Raw genomic sequence first — 20814 nt, forward strand, 5'->3', positions numbered from 1 at the left:
CCGCGCCTGGAGCCGCGCGCAGGAGCGGAGCGAAAGGTCAGAATCCAGTGCCCGGCCATAAAAGCCCGAGCGCATGAGTCAGGAGTTTGTCCTCCAATCACCACTTTCTCTCTCGGTCTCGGCAGAGGGCTGCTCGCCTGCCCAGGGATTGTTTTCGTGTTTAAGGAAAGCACTGTGTGTGTCGCGGGAAGTTGAGCGCGTAGAGGGCGGCCCGGCCAGGTGTGCCGCCCCGCGTGGGGCAGGCCTGGGCCGGAGCCGGGAGCGCGCGCGCGGGGAGGCCTCGTCCGGTCAGGGGCCCTTTGTAAAGCTAAGGGTTGCTTGGGCCTTTGTGGTTTGCGGAGGCCTAGGTCTCTGTTCACGGCCCTGTGTAAAGGCCAGCCTTTTACCCATCTGCTGTTTGGGGACTATTTTTGGGTTCACCCTCAGGGCCTGGAGCCCCGCCACTTTGGAAAACAGTTCATTTGTAAAGTGGAGTTTTGGAGCCCCGGGGTGTCGCTTGCAGAGCTGCGCTAGACCTTGGTTGGCCAAGCGTAATAGCTGGGGAGGGGTGGGCTGGGCTGTGGTGTGAGGCCCCCTTCTTGAGGCTAGGACAGGGTCTTTCCTCTACCATCTTTGGGGCATCCTTTTCAAGTTCACTTTCTGGTGGGAATAAAAACCAGGGAAATGCTCCCATCTGAAAACTAATTGACTGGATACAAAAAAAGAAAACGCCTGGTGTTGGTTGGAGGGTGTTAAGTGAGTTGAAGATGTTCTCCGTGCTAACTGCCCTGCTGCAGGGGGAGAGGAATTAAGTAAAATCACACGGCCTGGTCATTTGGAAATTTGTACCTAATTATGGTGGCTGAAGGGCCTGAGCTGTTTTCATTTCATGCCAGAACCATTTTTTAGCAAGGCTTGCGCTGTCTGTAGTTTCTTGACCCAGGAAATCCTGCACTGATCCTTATCGGGAAGAGGTTGGGTTTCACTTGGAGATCTGAGTTGGGGTGGGGGTGGGGGTTTCAAGCTGGATCCTGGCTGTGTAATCCTGGAGGAGGGGGAGGATTTGGCTTTGGTTGGCTGAGGATAACGCGGCATTTTGCTGGTCCCTGATGGATTTTGGCCAGTGGGAGATGCTCCCAGGGATGGTTCTGTGCCTTTTCTTCTGGCTCTCTGTTGGGAGGTCCTCTGAGGGCTGGGGATGCCTCAGGGAAATGGGCCATTGACTTTCTGCCTGGACCTTTCTTATTCTGGTCTCTGCTGCCACGCCTCCTCCACCCATTAAGGCTTTTAGCCTCGAGGCTCTGCAGGCTTCTGCTGTTGGCATTCCTGACCCGCCCAGGCCTGGGGCTGGAGGGAGGGCTGGAAGGTGCACCAGGCAGCCTAAGGCAGCAGGTTTCCGACACTCCTCCTACAAACACCCAGGGTACCTCTCCCTCTGGCCCCCTGTGGTGGAGCAGCGCCTCAGTGGTCCGACTTTGTGCCTTCCTTCCTCAGCTGGCATATTCCGGGAAGAGCCTGCTGACATATCCCACAGTAGGTCTGCATCCTCCTGGCCCCTCGTGGAGACCTAGTCTCACAAAGACTGTGTGTGTGTGTGTGTGTGTGTGTGCGCGCGCGCGCGCCATCCCAACTCCTGTCCCCAGCCATGCAGAGGTGTAAGCAACTGTGGGGTTAATTCTCTGACCCCTGCACTCCCCACAGTGGGCCGTGATGCTGCTGCGTCCCCGTTTTACCAGATGCAGGTGCTGTGGTGTCCGCTCCCACTCACTGTGACCCCACATGTGTCAGGGTGGAACTGTTCCATGGGGCTGTCCGTCGGCTCCTTCTTCAGGTGACCGCCAGGCCTTTCCTCCTAGTCGGTTTTGGTCTGGAAGTTCCCCTGACACCTGTTCAGTGTCAGCAGCACACCAGCCTCCACAGGCAGCTGCATTGGCTGGGTGTCGAACCCAGGTCTCCCGCTTGGAAGGTGAGGACTCTACCCTTGAACCTAAAATGCCTCAGAAACCAGTGTCGTTGAGCTGGCGCTGTCTGACGGTGTCCCCACCCTCACCCCGTGTGTCACAACAGAAGTGCACTCCTTAGCCTTCTCAGGCTGACTTAGGACGCAGGCACCAGGCCTGTCTTCCGAGGTACCTCTGAGACTTGAACTCCAAGCTTTCAATTAGTAGCTGAGCATGTTCACTGTTTGCACTGCCCGGGGACCTGCCCCCTTTTACAGATGGGAAACTGAGCATGGCATCTGGTTGTGCTTTGCAGCCCCTTGGCCTGGGACATGGAGGCCTGAGGTGGTGGGACCCGCCCTGCACCGCGTGCCCCACTAGGATGACCGGGGACCTGGGTTGATTTTTCCTGTGTCGGCTTATCAACAGTGGGTTTGATTTCTCCACGTGTAGGGCCTGAGGGCCTATTTTTCATGCGTGTGATGAGAGCGGACCATTCATAGAGGTATCCTTGGGAGAGCTTTGTTCTGGCAGGCCCCTGGCCAGGTGCCCTGGGTCATTGAGTAACTGATCGTAAATATCCCCATCCTGCCATTAAGGCTCTAACCTGCGCTGATGGCAACCCATGCTCCAGTTGGCGTCTGTACGGGAAAGACAGAGGGAGAGGCTTGACAGCCGACTCCAGAGCAGTTCCAGGCCTTGATTCATGTGTGGCTGCTAGGCCTGGGCTGTCTGGGGAGTGCCTTCTCATTGCGCATAAATCAGAATGGCGGCTTCACCCATTAGGACACTCAGCTCTTGGCTCTTGACCACCCATCTTGTATTTGGGGGCAAGGACTGGGCTTGTTTCTGCACTGTCTTGTCTCAGGTTTCAGCCAGGTTGATGCCCTGGGAGAGCTATTGTCTTCTCTGTTTGTTAAGCTGGGGGCAGGAGGCCTGGGGTGGGAGGGGCTGTCTGAGCTCCGTGGACACAGCTCCAAGGGGTTTACATTTTGACTCCTTCCACCAGGCAGTGGTCCTTGTGGCTGCATATCTCGGGGCCTCAGTTTCCCCAGATGTAAAAAGGTGATTGCATCTACCAGATAGGTATGTGAGGCCCCCTGAATCAATTGACAAAGGCCAGCTTGAGGAAAGCATGGGAAAACAGGAGCTGACAATGATGAGGTTAAATGTTCCCTTACTGGTGAGAGTGGGACTGTCAGTCCCCAGTTTGGTGATGGCAAGATGGCTGCCTCCAGAGGTGACTCATATATATATAAATTTTTTTTTTTTTTTGCAAAAAATGTTTCTTCAAACAGTTGGTTGATGGGAAATTCTTATTGCATGAGTAGCCCTGTTCTGATCTTATTTTGGGTCAAAAACAAAAAAAATTGGTGGCATTGGAACATTGCATCATTTTAAGTAAGAAGTCTTTGCAAAGACGGTGTCTTTTGCCATTTGCACCGTGAGTGTGGTCCCGGCTCTCCTTTTAAGGGAGGGCGGGGGGCTTCGCTCGGCAGGGATGGGAGGAAGGTTGGGGTCACCTTGACTTTGTGGACTGTCATAGATGCCCAGGTAAGCTGGGCAGGAAGGAACCCGTGGGCTTGTCCTGAACCAAGGAGGAGCCTTAGTCTGTAAGCTGTGGTGAGACCTGTGTACGATGTGCAATCTGCTGGCGTCTGAGACACCAGCGGCAGAGCCTCAAGCCTCCCTGCAACATACAAGCCCCACAGGATGACAAAGCCGGCCACGACCTCAGATGGACTTAGACAGAGCTAGGAGGCCCAAGGCGGGGCCACTGCATGAGGATGTCTTTGCACAGCAGCAGGATGGACTGGTTATTGGGGCACTATTGGGGGGCAGTGGCAGTTCACTGTAAAACCCTCACCTTCCATGCTGGGGACCCAGGTTGGAACCCAGCCACCACCCATCTCGGAGGGAGGCTGGCATGTTGCTGTGATGCTGAACAGGTGTCAGTGGGACTTCCAGTCTAAGAGACCGGGAAGAAAGACCTGGTGGTCTTTGGAAGGTTAGCAGTGACAGCTCATTGGACCACACTGGTCCAATCAGCAACTGGCCGCAAGAACGGGGCAGCACTGGGCAGCGTTCGGTTTGTTGTGCGTGGGTTTGTCATGAACAGGCTAGCTGCATGGCAGCTGACAATGACAATGACAAAACTTTGGGGCTGGCCTGCCCTCTAGGTGTGTACTAGGGAGACAAAGGCAGAGAGGGCCGTGGGCAGGGACGGGACTCCCAGCCAGGTCCCTGGCAGAGAACCCAGGCAGCTGAAGCCGGGTGGGAACCACCACATTCAGGTGGGTGGCTGACTGTGTGCACCCCATTTTCCTTGCCAGAATCTGAAACCGAGCCAGTCTGAGGGCACGAGGAGAGGGGTTGTAGGTCCTGGGCCAGAGCTGGCCTCAGGGCAGGTTCTAGATGCTCAGGGCAGGTTCCAGATGCTCAGGGCAGGTTCTAGATGCCGACTTCCTCCTGAGGACGGTGGCTCTGTGCCCAGTTCCCTTTTTCCCTCTGCCCCTGACCTCTGTGGCCAGCATGAGACTCTCCCCCTGGATTTATCACTCTCCTTTTGGCAAACTGTCTCCCTGCCTGCTGGGTACAGGACCTGTTTCCTGGGGACTCCTGTCTCTGTCAGCTGAGCTGGCTGGGTTTGCGTTCGGCCAAAGGCCAGGTTCCCCCTTGTGCCCTTTCTCATGGCCTCTCACTCTCAGAATGGACTTATTTCAGGAACAAGTGGGATCTGGCCAAGGGCCCAGAGTCTGGTGCTGCTTCTGATGCCCCTAAGAGGTCAGGATGCTTCATGGAGAGTTTGTTTAGTGAGAGGGGAGGGGAGGGAGCCACTCTCACACTCACACATGCTCATGTTTACACACGTGCTCACACACATGCTCTCACACACTCATACCGCTCACACGCACACTTATGCATGTTCCCACATGCTCACACACACTCACATGCATACACACATGCTCGTGCATGCTCACACATGTATGCTCACACACAATGCTGCCATGCACTTACATGCTCTCACACACACTCAGTGCTCACACATGCACTCACACATGTATGTTCACACACATGCTCACACACATTCACGTGCTCACATGTGCTCACATACACACACACACACACACACTCAACCTGAGTAACCCTAGCAAGCTTCTCCTGGATTCCACTTCATCCTCTTGGAGTCTGGGCTGGAGATAGCTGCCCTGGCAGCAGGATGGATGGCCCGGAGGCCTAGTCCCTGATTCTACTCCCTGGGCCACCTTTGAGGAGGTGCAGTGGGGGCACCAATTGCAGCCCCCTACTCTGTCCTCAGTATTGTCAAGGGATCGAGCAGGGATGCTATACTTTTGGACCTCAGCACAGCCTATGCTGGGGTTGATGGGGGAATTTTGGGGCGCTGCATCCCATTCACACCCAGGGGACCTCATCACCCTTGCAGAGGAGGTGGCCAGGCCTGCCCTTTCTCCCCAGCTGACCCTCAAAGTTGACCTGGAAGGAGAGCTGCTGGGCAGGCTGGGGCATCCAGGTGTGTGTGAGCTGGTCCCTGCCCCCATCCAGGTGTGTGTGAGCTGGTCTCCCCCATCCAGGTGTGTGTGAGCTGGTCCCCCCCCACCCCAGGTACGTATGAGCTGGTCTCTGCCCCCACCCAGATGCATGTGAGCTGGTCTCCCCCATCCAGGTGCTTGTGAGCTGGTCCCCACCCCCATCCAGGTGTGTGTGGGCTGGTCCCCACCCCCATCCAGGTGTGTGTGGGCTGGTCCCCGCCCCCATCCAGGTGTGTGTGAGCTGGTCCCTGTCCCCATCCAGGTGCTTGTGAGCTGGTCCCCCCCCATCCAGGTGTGTGTGGGCTGGTCCCCACCCCTATCCAGGTGTGTGTGAGCTGGTCCCCCCCCATCCAGGTATGTGTGGGCTGGTCCCCACCCCCATCCAGGTGTGTATGAGCTGGTACCCCCCCATCCAGGTGTGTGTGAGCTGGTCCCCCCCCCCAGGTACGTATGAGCTGGTCTCTGCCCCCACCCAGGTGCATGTGAGCTGGTCCTCCCCATCCAAGTGCTCGTGAGCTGGTCCCTGACCTATCCAGATATGTGTGAGTTGGTTTCCACCCCCACCCAGGTGTGTGTGAGCTGGTCCCCGCCCCCATCCAATGTATATGAGCTAGTCTCCCCCCATCCAAGTATGTGTGAGCTGGTCCCCCTACCAGATGTGTATGAGCTGGTCTTCCCCCATCCAGGTGTGTGTGAGATGGTCCCCCCCCATCCAGGTGTGTGTGAGCTGGTCCTCTCTGTCCAGGTATATGAACTAGCTTTCCCTGCCAGGTGTGTGCAAGCTGGTTCTCCCACTCTGGTGTGTGCAAACTGGCGCCCATTTTCCTTTCTACCTGCAGGGGTTGAAGATGCTTTGGAGCCAAGCCTGAGAGCCCGGGGCGCTCACTCCACCAGGCATGCCCCTGAAAGGCGGCCGGTGCCTGTTCGAAGGAAGAGGAGTGTTGGTAAGGATGAGGGCCCTGTGGGGCTGGGCCTGCTCCTTGACTCTGGCCCCAGGGCAGCCACTTGGTTCCTGGCTCTGTGTCAGTGGCCTCTGTGCCTGCACCCATTGTTCACTGCTTGGCCCCACTAGCTCAGTGGGTCTGGGAGGCCGCCCCTCCACAGGGTCCCCATGCAGTCCTCCTGGTACAGAGCTTCCAGGGCGAAGAGCCCAAGTGAATTCCTGAAGTGCCGTTCCTGTCACAGCACGCTTGCCGGGGCTGGAGCTGGAAACGTGGCTGTGCTGTTTCCAAACGCGGTGCATGGTGCTCCCAGCCATTAACTTAAAAACAGATGGTGGGGGCTGGGGGTGCAGGAAAGGCATGGGAGGGGGCCTTGGGGGCTGAGAGGTAGGGGCAGGGTGAGGCAGGGTGGAATGGCAGAGGTGTGTTCCCCGTTGGCCCATGCTTGGTTCCCCAGGCAGAACCTGGGCACTAGTTTGGAGTCATCTTGCATGGTACCCCATGTCTGCTGGAGAGGGCATGAGCTAGTCCAGAAAGCTGGTGGGGCCTCACAGGCTCTCTGGTGCTTAGCTGGGAAGGGGGGATACCATCTAGGCCTGGGTGGTGGGGGTGGGGGTTGACCTCACAGCCCCCTGCCTTCTGCCTGGGTCTGACCTTACCCCTCGCTGTTGCTGTGTGACCTTGAGTGAGGCCCACCCCGCCAGCGTTACTTTCCGTCAAGTGATGGTAGTGCGTTTTCTACCCCTGAGTGAGGAGTGGGAGCTCTGGTAGCATAGTGCCTAAGGCATTTGACTGCTAACCAGAAGGCTGGCGGTTCAAACCCACCAGCCACTCCTCAGAAGGAAGATTGAGCAAGCTACTTCTGTGATGATACCACCTCAGAAACCCAAGGAGGGGTTGCTAAGAGTTGGGTCCAACTTGATGATAGTGAGCTTGGTGTTTTTGAACTGAGCAAGGAGTATGGGTGAGCATTCGGACTTCGTGTCCTAGTTCCCATACTGTTCACACCAGACAGCCCCACTCCAGGCTTGTCGCAAAGGCCAGGATTCACCTCCACGGACGCTCCTCCAGGCCTGTCCTGATAGCTTGGGGAAACTGAGTCCAGACAGGGGAGACAGCAGCCATAGGAAATAAGGAGCAGGATTGAGGGGCTTGGCCTTCTGGTTATGTTGCCCCACATGCTTTGCTGGTAGCCCTCTCCACATCCCAGAGCAGTGTACTGTGGGGTGTGGGGTGCTGGGCTTGTTCTGGGGGACCCAGCAGCACCTTCCCAGCGCTGCCCTCCACGGGCCCCTGGTCCTTCACAATGAGGACTCAGGAGCTCAGCCCAGAGGGAGATGTGGACAGGCCAGCCCCGCCCTGTGTTGCCTCACTGGGCTGAGTGTTGGGGTAGCTGTGTGCGGACCTTGGAAAGGATGGAGCTGTCCTCCACGGGCTGGGGTCCCCTCCAGCTCTGGGGCTGGCATCCCGGTGACCCTTGCATGGCTCTGTGGGCTGGCTGGGACCTGGTATGTGGCTTCCGTCGGCCCACACAGACATCACCGACAGCTGTGACAGGCCCAATGGCTGGGCTGCAGTGGCTTTGCCTAGTAAGGCAATGAGTGGGGCAGCACCGGGCCCGGCGAGGCTCCGTCAGCCCGCTGGTCACACCTGGCGTCCAGACAGGCTCTTGGGGCTGTGGACAGCACAGAGCGGCCTGTGCCCTGCATAGCTGCCCCTGGGCAATGCAGCAGAGGAGACGGCTACCCCCGACGCCACCTCCCTGGGACGGGTGACCTCCAGAGCTGGCAGTCAGGGCACTGTGTCCCTGCATTCGCACCCTCTCCTGCCTCCCACCCCGCAGACACGTTTTTCTAAGGTTGCGTTGTGGTGAAATGCACCAAACAAAACAGTTTGTGAACAGCGGAAGCACCTTCGGCTCCGCAGCCGCCTGCCATCTGTTCCCTCTGCTCCCCGGAGTTCACCATCAGCTTCAGCCGAGGCTCATGCCCCTTCCCAGGCACTGCCTGCCCGTCCCGGGCCCTGGAGCTCTGATCAGCAGTCTGTGTCTGCGTTGCCCGTCCCGGGTGTTCCGTATAAACAGGGTCATGTAGCGTCTGCCCTGCCACAGACCTCTCCCAGGACTCTCTGGGCCGTCTGGTTACTTTGTTTTTACAGCTGACTGACACCAACACCCCACCCAGATGTGGCCATGGAAGTGGCCTTGGTGCCTGAGGGGTCTTGAGCCCTGGAAGGGAGAGACTGTCCGTGGGTTTTGTCCCCACCAGCACCAAGGCTTGGCTGTTTCTGAGGCGCCGCTGCTGGTTGCCTGGCCCCCTTCTCATGTAGCAGGGACCAAGCCTCAGTTTCCCTTGTTCTACATCCTGTCCCTAAGGGGAGCTTCCTAGCACCGACATTGATGGGCTAAAGGGGCTGCCTGAGGCTTCTAGTCGTGGCACCCAGCCTCACTGTTGCCCGACCAGCTAGGCTTGCTGAGTTCCGCACCCTGCCCCACGGCATGTGGCCTGTCGTGTCGCTGCCCAGTGTCACGGGCTCTGCCTGGACCACCCCTTCTTGGTGCTCACCCTTGGCCAGCTCGGCAACATCTTGGGCACCCGGCGCAGAGTTCTGTCTGCCTTTGCGGGTGATTCTGCTGCTCTTCCCAGTCTGTGGGCTCTCACCGTCTGGGACCCTTGCAGCTGGGGGGAAGGGGACGGACAGGAGGTGGGGCTGGCACTCACCATGCCCCTGCCTCCACAGAGGAAGCCATCCCCGCAGTCTGTAAGACCAGGACGGTCATCTATGAGATACCTCGCAGCCAGATCGACCCCACCTCCGCCAACTTCCTGATCTGGCCACCCTGTGTGGAGGTGAAGCGCTGCACCGGCTGCTGTAACACTAGCAGCGTCAAGTGCCAGCCCTCGCGTGTGCACCACCGCAACGTCAAGGTGAGCCCTCAAGCCCAGCCAGCCCCTGGCCTGCAGACAGACGGCCCACAGACCTTTCATACAGGAACCTGTGCCACACGACCCACAGAACCCACAGCCAGGGACCCCGGCCACACGGCCCACAGACCTCACAGCCAGGGACCCTGGCCACACGGCCCACAGATCACAGCTCCTGGCCCAGCCACACGATACCCCCACCTTGAGCCTTTACAGCATGCTGTCAGCCAGGCGATGTGTGGTGAGTGGGCATCTGTCCTGGGTTCTTGGCAGCACCTTGAGCAGTGGTGGGGCCAGAGCTTGAGTCTCATGGTGGCCGTGATCTGTGGGAGGGCTGGGGGCGGGGAGAGGGGGCCTTGCCACTTGGCCGACTCGGTGTGTCATTCTCGAAAGAGTCTTGTGCAGGTCTCACCTCTGAGCTGGGAACTCCTGACATGTGCAAATGCCTGTCTTGTGGGAGGATCTGGGTGCGCTCGACCTAGGTGCAGGGCGGGCCTGTACTCAGACCTTGGCTTACGGGGGAACTGCTCCCTGGGAACAGGGAGGGGCACTGCTCGGTGGGTTCTCTCACCCTCTCTGGGATCCTGGACGTGTCCCTGACCGGGAGGGGGCTCTGTCCTGTCGCCTGGAGTGGGTGGTGCGCCTGCCCCAGGACACTGGGATTTGGTGCTGCCAGACGTGACACTGACCAGGATTCTGGGCGGGAGTCCTCAGCTGGCTCTCTACCCTTGTTTCAGCTTCCAGTGTTCTGGGTGGGGCTCTAACCCAGTGGCTTGGGGGGCCACACACAGCTGGCCACTTGCCACGAATCCCCCCTTGGGGCAGGGCCTGGCTCTGTGGCCTCCAAGGGCAGCACTGGGGCATTCAGGAAGACCACTCTCCAGTTACATATGGGGGAGCTCTGTGTTTTCCACATTATATTTCCTGGGGGCAGTTCTCCTTCCGGCCTCTCCGGGCATCTGAGTTGGGGTCTGGGGCACCTGGCATGTGGGCTGGAGGCCTGTTCTCAGGGCCTAGGTTCACCCCTCCAGCCTCTGTCCCTGTCTGTGAAATGGGTCAGCAATATGGTTCTTTGATCCTGCTGAGACCTGGTTAGTGGTGGAGTGGAGGCACAGACTTGCCTGCAGGCTGGGTGGTGTCCCTAAGGCTTTGAGGTGCCCCTCCCTGTCTGGGCCTCAGTCTTCCTGCCAAAGGGCAGGACCAGAGGTGGGGGGCTTCTGAGGTACCTCTGGCTTTGGTGAGGTGTGGCTGAGGCTGGGAGCTCCCCTAGACTTCCTGCCTGGGGATGTGGCCCTCTCGGGGCTCTGCTTGGTGGGGATGGGCTTTGGTTGGGGTATGGCATGTCTTGGTCCCCTGTGACTCGGGGCACTGTAGGGGCCTCGTAGGTCTGGGGGCTGCGGGATGTGGCTTTGGACCCCATCCGGTTGGAAACCCCCCCACGAGGACGAGTCCAGCAGGGCCTGCGGTGCCCTTGCTCTGGGAGGCTGTTGGAGTTTGCTCTGAGCCTGCCAGCTCTGAGGTCTCCAAACCTACGCTGTCGAGTCGACTCCGACTCACGGGCCCGTGTGTGAGAGAAGAGTGGGCTTCATGGCATTTTTTGGGCCGATTGCCAGGCACTTCTCCCAATGGGCTTCTGTGTGTCCTCGAACCTGCAGCCTTCAGCTTAGTTGTCATTTGATTAGCTGTCACTGAGTCAGCCCTGATGTGTGGGGCCCCGGGTGTGCTGACACAAGCCGTGCTCTGTGGGGTCTCCAGTGGCTGATTATTCAGAAGCCTATTGCCAGGCCTTGCTTCCAAGGGGCCTCTGGGTGAGTTTGGACCTCCAGTCTTCCAGTTAGTGGTCAAACGCAAACCGTTTGCACCAAGCCTATTTCTTGAAAACGCATGATTATAGCCCCCCAACCCCAACCCACTGAGGACTTTCTCTGGAACCAGCCGGGAAAATTTTCTCACTTAGGTCTCACGTGGGCATGAGGACCCTTCACTGTCACGGGCATGCTCCTGACCTCAGGGATGGCTCTGGTGCCCTGGACACTGAACAAGCAGGTCCTGCATCCTCCAACCCTGGGATCTGTCCAGGGCTGATCACCCCGTAAACATCTCAAGGTTTCCCATGACCCCTAAATGCTTGTCTGGGCGTTCCTTCCTGCCTTGGAAGTCTGCTTCAGGTGGGAGTCAGGGAGGGGTTAGCACTCAGGCCCAAGGGGCTTTCCTGGCACTTCAATACTTGACAAGAGCTCAACACTGACCTCCCCATACCCCTGCCTTGTGCTCATTTGTTAGGGGGGAAGCTGAGGCCTGAGAGTGTGTGCCCTGTGCCCCTCTCTGCCCCTGCTCTGCCCCTGGGTCTCTGCTACCGCTCCTTGCGGTGTGACCCGGCATCCTCTGCCATCCTACCTCAGTGAGCGGTGGGAGATAGGTGTATGCGGTGTGAGATTGCCAATGAGCAAGGTAAGCATGGGCTCACTTGTGCTTACTTACTCATCTGTAGTGTTGTCTTTTTTCACCATATCAGAGATTCTGCTTCTAGCTGTGTCAGGCTCTTTCCCCCAAACTCACAGCCCCTTCCCACAGAATCAAAGCCACTTTTCCCATTCACAGGCCCTGACAGGGAGGGGGTACCCAGTCAGCAAGGTAACCACGGGCTGACTTGTGCTTACTCACTGATCTGTGGTAAACAGTTTCACGTGGTTTTTTTTTTTTTTTTTTTTTTTACCACATCACAAGCTTCTGCTTCCCTTGCTTGTTGGGTCCTCTGTGCCTGAGTGTATGAGGGTCCCGAGCTGCTGTAACTACTGGCACAAACCATGGCTTCAGACATCAGACACTCACCGCCCCGTGGCTCTGGAGGCTGGGAGGTCGAGACTAGGGTGTCAGCCATGTAGACTCCATCTGAGGCCCTGAGGGACCTCTCTCGGCTTCCGGTGGCTCCGAGTGTTGCTGACCTGAAGCTTCAGTGTCACATGGCACCCTTCCTTCGTCTCCCTGTCTCTCTGTGTCTCATCTCCTTCATAAGGACATTGGTCAGATGGCACGCGGACCCTCCATACTCCAGTGTTACCTCATGTTAAGAACCTAACTGGCAACACCTTCAAAGACTCCATTTATAAACAGGCCACCTTTACAGGGACAGGTCGACCTTGGAGAGACTGTGGGTTCAGTTCCAGACTCCCCAGCCAGTCCCACAGTGAAGCACCTTGCGAGCATTTACTGGATGCTCAGTGCAGACAGGAGTTAGGTTTACATGACACTGTTGTGTACAAAGCGTGCAAGAGCATGACGGGAAAAGTGAAATATTGTGAGAAGGACCAAACTGGGACCCAGAGACATGGAGTGAGCACATGCTGTTGGAAGTACTGTGAGAGCGACCAAACAAGGACCAGAGACATGGAGTGAGCATGACTGTTGGAAATATTGGGAGAGCGACCAAACGGGGACTAGAGACACAGAGTGAGCCCACACTGTTGGAAATACCATGAGAGCAACCAAACGGGACCAGAGACACGGAGTGAGCCCACGCTTTTGGAAATATCATGAGAGTGACCAAATGGGACCAAAGACACGGAGTAAGCCCACGCTGTTGGAAATGTTAGGAGAAGGACCAAATGGGACCAGAGACACGGAGTGAGCCCACGCTGTTTGAAATATCATGAGAGCATAAAATGAGGTGTGCCTGACCAAAGACTTTACCATGTCTTCTAGGGATGCAGTTTGCCAAGTAACTGGGTCTTATGATCCCCCAGGTCTGGGGTAGCTGCGATCTTGGGCACTGGAGCAGGGTTCCTAGGTCAGAACTTTGCATTATGCTGAGGGGCCATACTCAAGCATCAAGGCAGGGAGGGGTCTTGGGTGCAGGAATTAAATGGGGTCAACTCATTCAAGGAGCTTGGCCAACTCATTCAAGGGGGCTTGGGCTCCCCGCTTGGCTTCCCACAGAGGAAGGACAGACACCCTTTCCTGGCCTGAGGTCCTAGAGGCTTCATATCCCCATGTTTGGGGCCCCGCAGGAGTCCAGCCACTGGGGCTGGGAAAGGCCCATCTCTGCCCTGGGCCCAGCCCTGATGCCAGGGCAGGTGGTGGGGCTGGAGCTCAAGGTGCCGTCATGTCGGGCCAAGGCTGCAGCTGGCCCCTGCCCGAGGTCACAGAGGGTCTCGTCCGGGGCTAGGCCCTCGGACCCAGATCTCTTCCTGTTCTCCCTTTCTGTGTTCCCTGCCAGTCGGAATGTTGGGAGGAAAACATCCGGGCCGGACACTGGGGGCCTAGTGGGGGGACAGAGAGGAACAGGGCCCCATTGTGGAGATGGCCTGGCTTGCTGCGTATGGGGCTGGGGCGGACATCGACCTGGGGCGTGGGCACTAGCCCCGAGAAGCCCCAGATTTGGACTGAGCGCCTTTGTAGCAGGCATGGGGTGGGCCTGAGGAGGGGTGGTGGCAGCCCTGTCTGTCGCCTGGGTGTAGGGGCTGTATTTTCTGGCTGCAATGTCTCTGCTTCTGGCCTTTGGCCTTTGATTCAAGCTGATTAGAAGGCTGAATGTGGTTGGGCCAAAGTCACCCCTGCTGGCCTGGTGGGGAGCTGTCCAGCAAAGGGTTGGCTTAAGGCCACCCTGGCCCTTGTGTTCTGAGGAACATGGCTGGGCCCCTGTGACCCCGTGGGGGCAGCTGAGGCCCCAGACTTCATCCCCCAACAGCTGCTTAAGGCTGGGCCTTTGCTGGGTGCTCAGACATTGGGGGCCTGTGTGGGTTGTACCCCCTCTAGGACTGGACTCTGGGACAGTAGGTGGAGGGGCCCTGGGGTTCACCAGGGCTGGAGGGAGGCAGTGGGGGGTCAGGCCAGCCCTGCTGCCTGCTCACTGCACCGCCTGCCCCTGGGTCTCAAGCAAGGCTCTACGATTGGTCGCTCTCTGCCACTGGGGCTGGGGCTGACTCTGGGTCCCTCCCTGCTCTTCCCACTTTCCCGTGGGTTGGGTGTGGGTTGGAGGGGTGTGGGACCTGCGGGCCGGGAGCTGCCATGGAAGAAATATGACCTGAGCGCTCCTTAGACGTAAGGATGGTGAGGCTCGGTCGCTTACTGTGGACACGTCATCAGGAGTGACCAACGGCTGGAGAAGGACATTGTCACATCCGGTAGAGCAGAGGGTCAGCGAAAACAAGGAAGACCGTCAACAAGATGGATCGACACAGCGGCTGCCGTGACGGGCTCAAACGGGCCAGCGCTCCTGAGGGTGGGACGGGGCTTGGCAGCGCTGCGGTCCGTGGTAGGTGGAGCCTCCGTGACTCGGAGCCTAGTCAGCGGCACCTGACAACACTCGACGCCTCCGGAGTCCCTTCCGTTCCCTGTGGATGAGGGGTCGGAGTGAGGAGGCAGCAGGGGCTCAGTCGTGTCCTACCAGGAGGACCTGTGTGACTTGGGAAGGGCTCCAGCCTGTGCAATTGGTAAATGGTAGTTTCTATTGCTGATCAACTCTGCTGCCTTGAGGTTCCAGGATGGTCTGGGGGTGCCGTGGGGTGTCCTCAGCAGGCAGGGCTGGGACGCCATGGGCAGCAAGGACTTGGGGCCTGTTGTCCTGTGTGTCTGACTACAGGGGTTGCTGTCGTTGGCTGCATTGGCTCTGAGGCATGTGCAAGTGTGATAGTCAAGCTTCAGATGAGCTCTGGTGGGGAGACCAGTGTCTGGCTTGTTAAGGTGAAGGACACACCCAAAGAGAAGAAAGGGAGGGCTGTGGGGACTCCCCACTTGGAAGGTTCTGGGAGCATATCAGGGACCGAGGAGATGTGGGTGAGGGTCCCCAGGAGGAGGCCATTGCCTCAGCCCTGCACATGGGAGCAGGAGGCATCCCAGAACTGAGGGTTCTTGGTGTGTTCTGGGGGCAATGTGGCTTTTTCCTGGCCAGACGAAGGTGGCGGAATGGCCTGGAATCCTCGCATACTCAGGCAGGTGCAGTCATAAACCTCTGTTTGTTTTCTCTGATCAAACTGGCTGTCTGGAGAGAGAGTGGGTTCCTAGACTGTGTGGCCCTTGTGGGCCTGGGGAGGGGCCGGGGCGGGGGCTGCTGTCTTGGGGGAGAGGGATCTGGGTGAGGCGGCTTATTGAACAAGGGGGCTGGGCCAGCCCAGGCCTGGAGCAGGCAGCCGCCCTGCCTAGCTCAGCCCAGACCAGGAATCCAGGCCAGCACCCTGGGCCCTGCCTCCAACCTTTCAGCAAGTGTGCGTGTGTGTGTGTGGCTGTGGGTGTAAGTGAGATCAGAGCGCCGCTGTCCCCTCTGCTGGGGGCCAGGTGGGGAAGGCTGTAGGGTCCTGTATGGATAGGGGAGCTGGTCCCGTTTGTGTCCTCTGAGGCCCTAGGTCAGGCAGGCGCAGTGTCTGGACCGGCTTGCTGTAGTGCTGGGTGGTGAAGTCCAGAGCTGGCCCCCACTTCTCTTGGGGTATACCCCAGGGTGACCTGCCCGCCCTGTGTTCTTGAGGGAGGGTCCTTCTGGGAGCCCTCACTCACCTGCCCGCTGTGGGGCACGGGAACTTGAGCTACGTGAGCTGGGCAGGCCACCCCGTGGTACCCCAGGCTTGGTGACGTGGGGTACGATTTCATCGCTGCAGCAGCACCTGGTCTGGGAGGGCAGGGCTGCCCTGCGTTCCAAGGCTGGGTGCATCTATGGCCTTGATTCACCCTTACCACGCCCCCTGGGGTGGCATGGTCACTGTCCCCATTTGCACGTGGGGATGTTGAGGCTCTGACAGGCCTGGTCTGACTGAGCCTATGGGCGTCTCCTGGGCCTGTTGTCTTGGTGTCAGTCGGCGAGGAGCCCCTGTTCCAGAGGGTGGAGTGGGGTGATGCCGCAGCTCCCTTCCTGCATCCTGAGCCAAGTTTCTCCTGGAACTCCGAGTGACGTAGTGAAACCTCCTGCCGCAGCTCCTGACCCTGCCGGGTTCATGCCGTGCCCCACAGCTGTGAGCGCAGGCCGTTCACACCCGGGCAGTACATACCACTTCACACGTCGGTCGGGCACCTTTGCACCCAGGTTGATGATTAACACAGCCACTGCGTGAGGCCACAGTGAGCACACAGCCTGGTCCAGTGCCAAGAGCAGCTTATCGGATGGGCAGGCCGGGTACAGGGCTGACCGTACTGCCCAGTCGTTAGGACCCTCCACATGGGTCCTGGACAGCCCCTTCTCAGACTGACCCCCAGGAGGCAGTGGCCCTGGGCGGGGTGCATCCCCTCAGGTCTGTGGTTTCCTCATCTATTGACCAATAACTCTGCAAGTGCCAGGGAATGAAGGGCAGGCTCTATCCCCTCCTGCCCCTTTCCCTGGGTAGATGGTGAGGACTGAATTGGTGACAGCCACTCACGTGACACCCAGCTCCACAGCAAACAGGAACTGGAGAGTCTCTTAAGGCCCCAGAGTAAGGGGCCACAGGTGAGGCCAAGGGTGGGTGGGCTGAGATGCTATGCCAGTGTCCTGGCATGGCCATGGCAAAGACCACATGTGTGGGGGCTGATAGTCACTGAGTTCTGGAGGCCAGGAGTCTGAATTCAGGGTGTCAGGGACACGCTCTCCCAGAAGGCTCTAGACAGGACGCTTCCTGGCCTCTCTCCACTCCTCACAGCCCCAGCTATCCTTGGCTTACAGCTACATCTTCCCACAGCGCCTTCCTCTGTCTCTGTGTCTTCCCCCTTTTGTAAGATGGCACTCAGGTTTGATGAAGGCCAGTGGAGGTTCGGTGGTAGAACGGTGTCCTTCCACACCGGAGACCCGGGTTCGATCTCCAGCCACTGCCCCTCACGGGCAGCCCCCCGTCGCTCAGTGGAGGCCTGTGTTGCTGGGAGGCTAAACGGGTTTTAGTGGAGCTTCCAGACAGACAGATAGACCAGGAAGGAAGGCCGGGTGACCGACTTGTCAAAGTCAGTCCTGGAAACCCCATGGGTCACAGCAGTGACATCTGCAGCCGATGGCGGGAAGGCATTTCCTTCCATTGGGTGTGGGGTCACCTTGAGGTAGGTGATGGGGTTAGGGCTGGTCCTACTCCAGTGTGACCTCCAGTTGCCCAAATACCTCTTCAAAGACCTCATTCCCAGACAAGGCCACGTTCACAGGAATGGGGTCAGGACTTGAACAGACCTCTGGGGATACCGTTCCACTCACCGTGGATGGTCGTCATTCCCGTGTAAGGTTCTGATGAGGTTATCGGGGGCCCCGGGGAAAGGAAGCGTGTGGAGGCTGGGGAGTGTGGACAGGGCAGGCTTTGTGGAAGAGGTGGCCGAAGAGGCAGACAGGATGTGGTGGGCACGGGGCTGGGACGGATAGGATTTGTTGGGAGACTTAGGCAGGAAGCGGGTGGTGGAAACGCTATAATCCAACCATGGACAAGACTGAGGTTTCAGAACTCTGACTGCAGAGCTGGCCACCCATTTAATGCTGCCACTTACAGCGTCCTTGGAAGGAGGCGTCCCGTGTCTCAGTTTCCCTTCTGTAACTGGAGGTTGTTGGGAGGGTAAACGGGTGAACCATGAAGGTGGCAGGGAAACCTTTGCCTGCCTGTCTGTCAGTGGGTGAAATGAGCTAGGGTACCAGGGTACTTCAGTGTAGATGCAGCTGGTGCCCGGCGACCTGTGTGGTTGGGGTGGAACTGGGCTCTGTGTGTTGGCAGTGAGTGCGAGCACCTGGGTGGACTTGAACCCCCAGCCCTTTGGTTCCGAGTTGAGTGCTCACTAGGACGGTTTACTGGGTACTGTGTGTACGCTATGTGCACCCAATAACAGGATGCGCCAGTCCCCAGGGCCCAACATGAGACCCTGGCAGGGCCAGAGTGGGTGCCCTGGGATTTCTGGGGGTCCATCTTACCCCTAGCACTCTTGAGCCCCGGGGGCTGCACAGTTGGCTGAACTAGGGAAGGATGTGGTGGCAGGCCTGCCTGAGGTAGTCCTGCACTAGGGAGGTGCGGCGGGCTGGGTCCTGAGTTGGCCAGCCATGTCCTTCGGCCACCTCGGGGCTGGAACAGGTGACACAGGCTCGTGCCTGCCCCTGCTGCCCTTTGCTGTTACAGCTTTTCCAGGAGTCTACCGGGCAGCCCCCCGAGACCTGCTAGAGTTCCCAGCCTGCATCCCCCTAAGACAGCCGGGCTTCCACAGCGGCATCTGGGGACTCTCCTGGCCTCTTGAGCACCAGGTCACCCAGCAGCAGTCTCCAGGGTGTCCTGTGTTTGTCCTTGAGCTGGACGTGGGAGGCCCGGGTGAGGGTCCGGAGCGAGCCACGCTCAGGATGTGTCATGTTTTCTTTTTAATAAAAGTCCACATTTGGCAAAATTTCCCCCAGCCCAGCTGTCCAGAAACATTGGAGCGAAGCTCTCACTCTGCTGCCCGTCCTTCCAGCCTCCTCTCGGGCCCCTGGGAGCTTGCGGGTTTATTTTCGACAGAGATGGGATCAACCCGCAGACCTGTGCTGCAGCTTGTTGGCCCCCTAACCCCGCCTGCACCTGCCCTCCACCCCGTCAGGTGTGGACCCCAGAGAGCCTTGACACCGGCACTCATGCGGCTCTGTTTCCTCGGCAGGTGGCCAAAGTGGAGTATGTCAGGAAGAAGCCAAAATTGAAAGAGGTCCAGGTGAGGCTGGAGGAGCACCTGGAGTGCTCATGTGCGACCTCGAACCTGAACCCGGACTACCGGGAAGAGGAGACGGGTGAGTGGCACCGCCCCAGTGCTGCAACTTCACTGACGCAAGGAAGGTCCCTCCAACCTGGCTGCAAGGCTGTTTGGGGCTGGTTTCCATGAAGAGGAGCCTTCGGGTGGTGCCAACAGTTGATGGGCTCGGCTGCTCACCAAAAGGTTGGGTGTTCGAGTCTACCCAGAGGCCCAGTGGCAGAAAGGCCTGGCAGTGTGCTTCCAAATGTTCAGCCTCTGCAAACCCTGCAGAGCCCAGATCTGCTCTGACCCATGGGCTCACTGTGACTCGGCGTCAGCTCTGTGGGCCATAGGACTGGGGGTTACACATCCCCGGGAACCTGCTAGGGCCAAGGTCCTGCCCTGCAGGCGTGCAGGGCAAAATCTTGGGCAGAGCTGCGGGTCTCAGGGACAGGCTGTCGGAATCATGTGAGTGACAGCCAGTGGAGGCTTTTGAGTTGAGCGCACTGGGCCAGCTGGCTGGGTGCGGTGTAGACGGGAGGACAGGTGGACAGGTACTCACTGGCTGCCCCAAGCCTTGACCTTCACCCTTCAGCCTGGACTTTGCCCAGAGGCAGCAGGGTGGGGGGGGACCAGGAAGTGCAGGGTTTTCTGCAGAAAGATAAACACCACAGGTATTTATTGCTTTGGGTTTCCACCAACAGCCTTCCCCCAGGCCCTCTCACCCTCCCTGCCCTTTTGTTAACAGGAAGGCCTAGGGGATCAGGTAAAAAACGGAAGCGCAAAAGGTTAAAGCCCACCTAGAGCGGCCAACCAGGTAGGGTCTGTCTGCTGCAACCCCACGGGGAGGGAGACAATCAGAATCACACCGGCCAATCACGCTGCAGTCTGGAGAGGAGAGGATGATGATTGGCCTTGATCTGTTCCTGCTTCCGGTGTCGCTGGCTGTGGGTCTCCAGCTCGCAATCCCGGGCCGAAGGCCCTGCCCCGCTCCTTTTTATTGATTGGGTCCCACATGAATGTGCTGGTGGGTGGTAAACGTTGGAGAGGTGGTTTCCTGAGCAGCCGAGGGCGGCACTGATGTTGCCTAGCTGGCGTCGTTTTTGGTGAGTTTCACATCCCATTTGACAGATGGAGAAACTGAGGCTTACAGGGTTCACAGACGGGTTGTTCAAGGCTGAGATGATCCTATCTGCAGAGGCTTTGTCATCGGTGCCTGGGGTGATGCAGTGACTACATTCTTGACAAACAAGGCTGGTGGTTCAGATCTACTTCTGAAAAACTACAGCCATTGAAAACCCTGTGGGACTCAGTTTTGCTCTGACACCCCAGGGGTCACTGTGAGCTGCACTCAGCTGGACAGCTAGTTATGTAAGTGGACAGGGCTGTGGGCTGCTGTCAGAGACGGCACCAGGCGGCCAGTAACATCCCAGAGATAACAAGGGATCAGATGAGGCAGGAGTCCCTGATGGGATTCGAGGAAGTAGTCGCCCTCAGAGCCGCCTCAGGCTACAGTGGGGCTGCCAGAGCCCCAGAAATCACGCCCGTGCTCTAGGCTGGAAGGAGGAAGATGAGGCGGACAGAGGGCCTCGGAGAGCTTTCCCAGAAGTCCCACCTGGTGGCATTGCCTGTGTCTCCGTGGCCATCCTCCACGCTAGGGGCCCAGGAAATGTGGTCTTTTTAGGGAGGAACCTTGTTTCTCAGAAGACAGTGGGGTTGGGGCAACCACAGGCATCCCAAGGAGGATGCTTCAGGGCTTCCTGGTCCTGTGTGTTGGCCCACCTGGCCCTCGGGAATCCGTGGCGTCCAAAGTAAATAGTTGTGAGAGAAGCTCTCCAGAGGCTGTCCCTGAGAGTGGGTTGGGACT

At 58.4% G+C, this 20814-nt stretch overlaps 1 protein-coding gene across 1 annotated transcript in view; it reads left to right on the plus strand.

Moving 5' to 3' along the window:
* Nucleotides 1-19751, plus strand: part of PDGFA (platelet derived growth factor subunit A) — a 25838-nt gene extending 6087 nt beyond the window's left edge. Inside the window, exons 3-6 of the mRNA XM_007941339.1 lie at nucleotides 6310-6414; nucleotides 9151-9338; nucleotides 18879-19005; nucleotides 19696-19751. Coding sequence (XP_007939530.1) covers nucleotides 6310-6414; nucleotides 9151-9338; nucleotides 18879-19005; nucleotides 19696-19751 — 476 coding nt within the window. The remainder of the gene's footprint in view (nucleotides 1-6309; nucleotides 6415-9150; nucleotides 9339-18878; nucleotides 19006-19695) is intronic.
* The last annotated feature ends 1063 nt before the right edge of the window (nucleotides 19752-20814 follow it).

This window comes from Orycteropus afer, unplaced genomic scaffold, assembly GCF_000298275.1.
Source record: "Orycteropus afer afer isolate SDZICR_OR568_19922 unplaced genomic scaffold, OryAfe1.0 scaffold00006, whole genome shotgun sequence".
NCBI lineage: Eukaryota > Metazoa > Chordata > Mammalia > Tubulidentata > Orycteropodidae > Orycteropus > Orycteropus afer.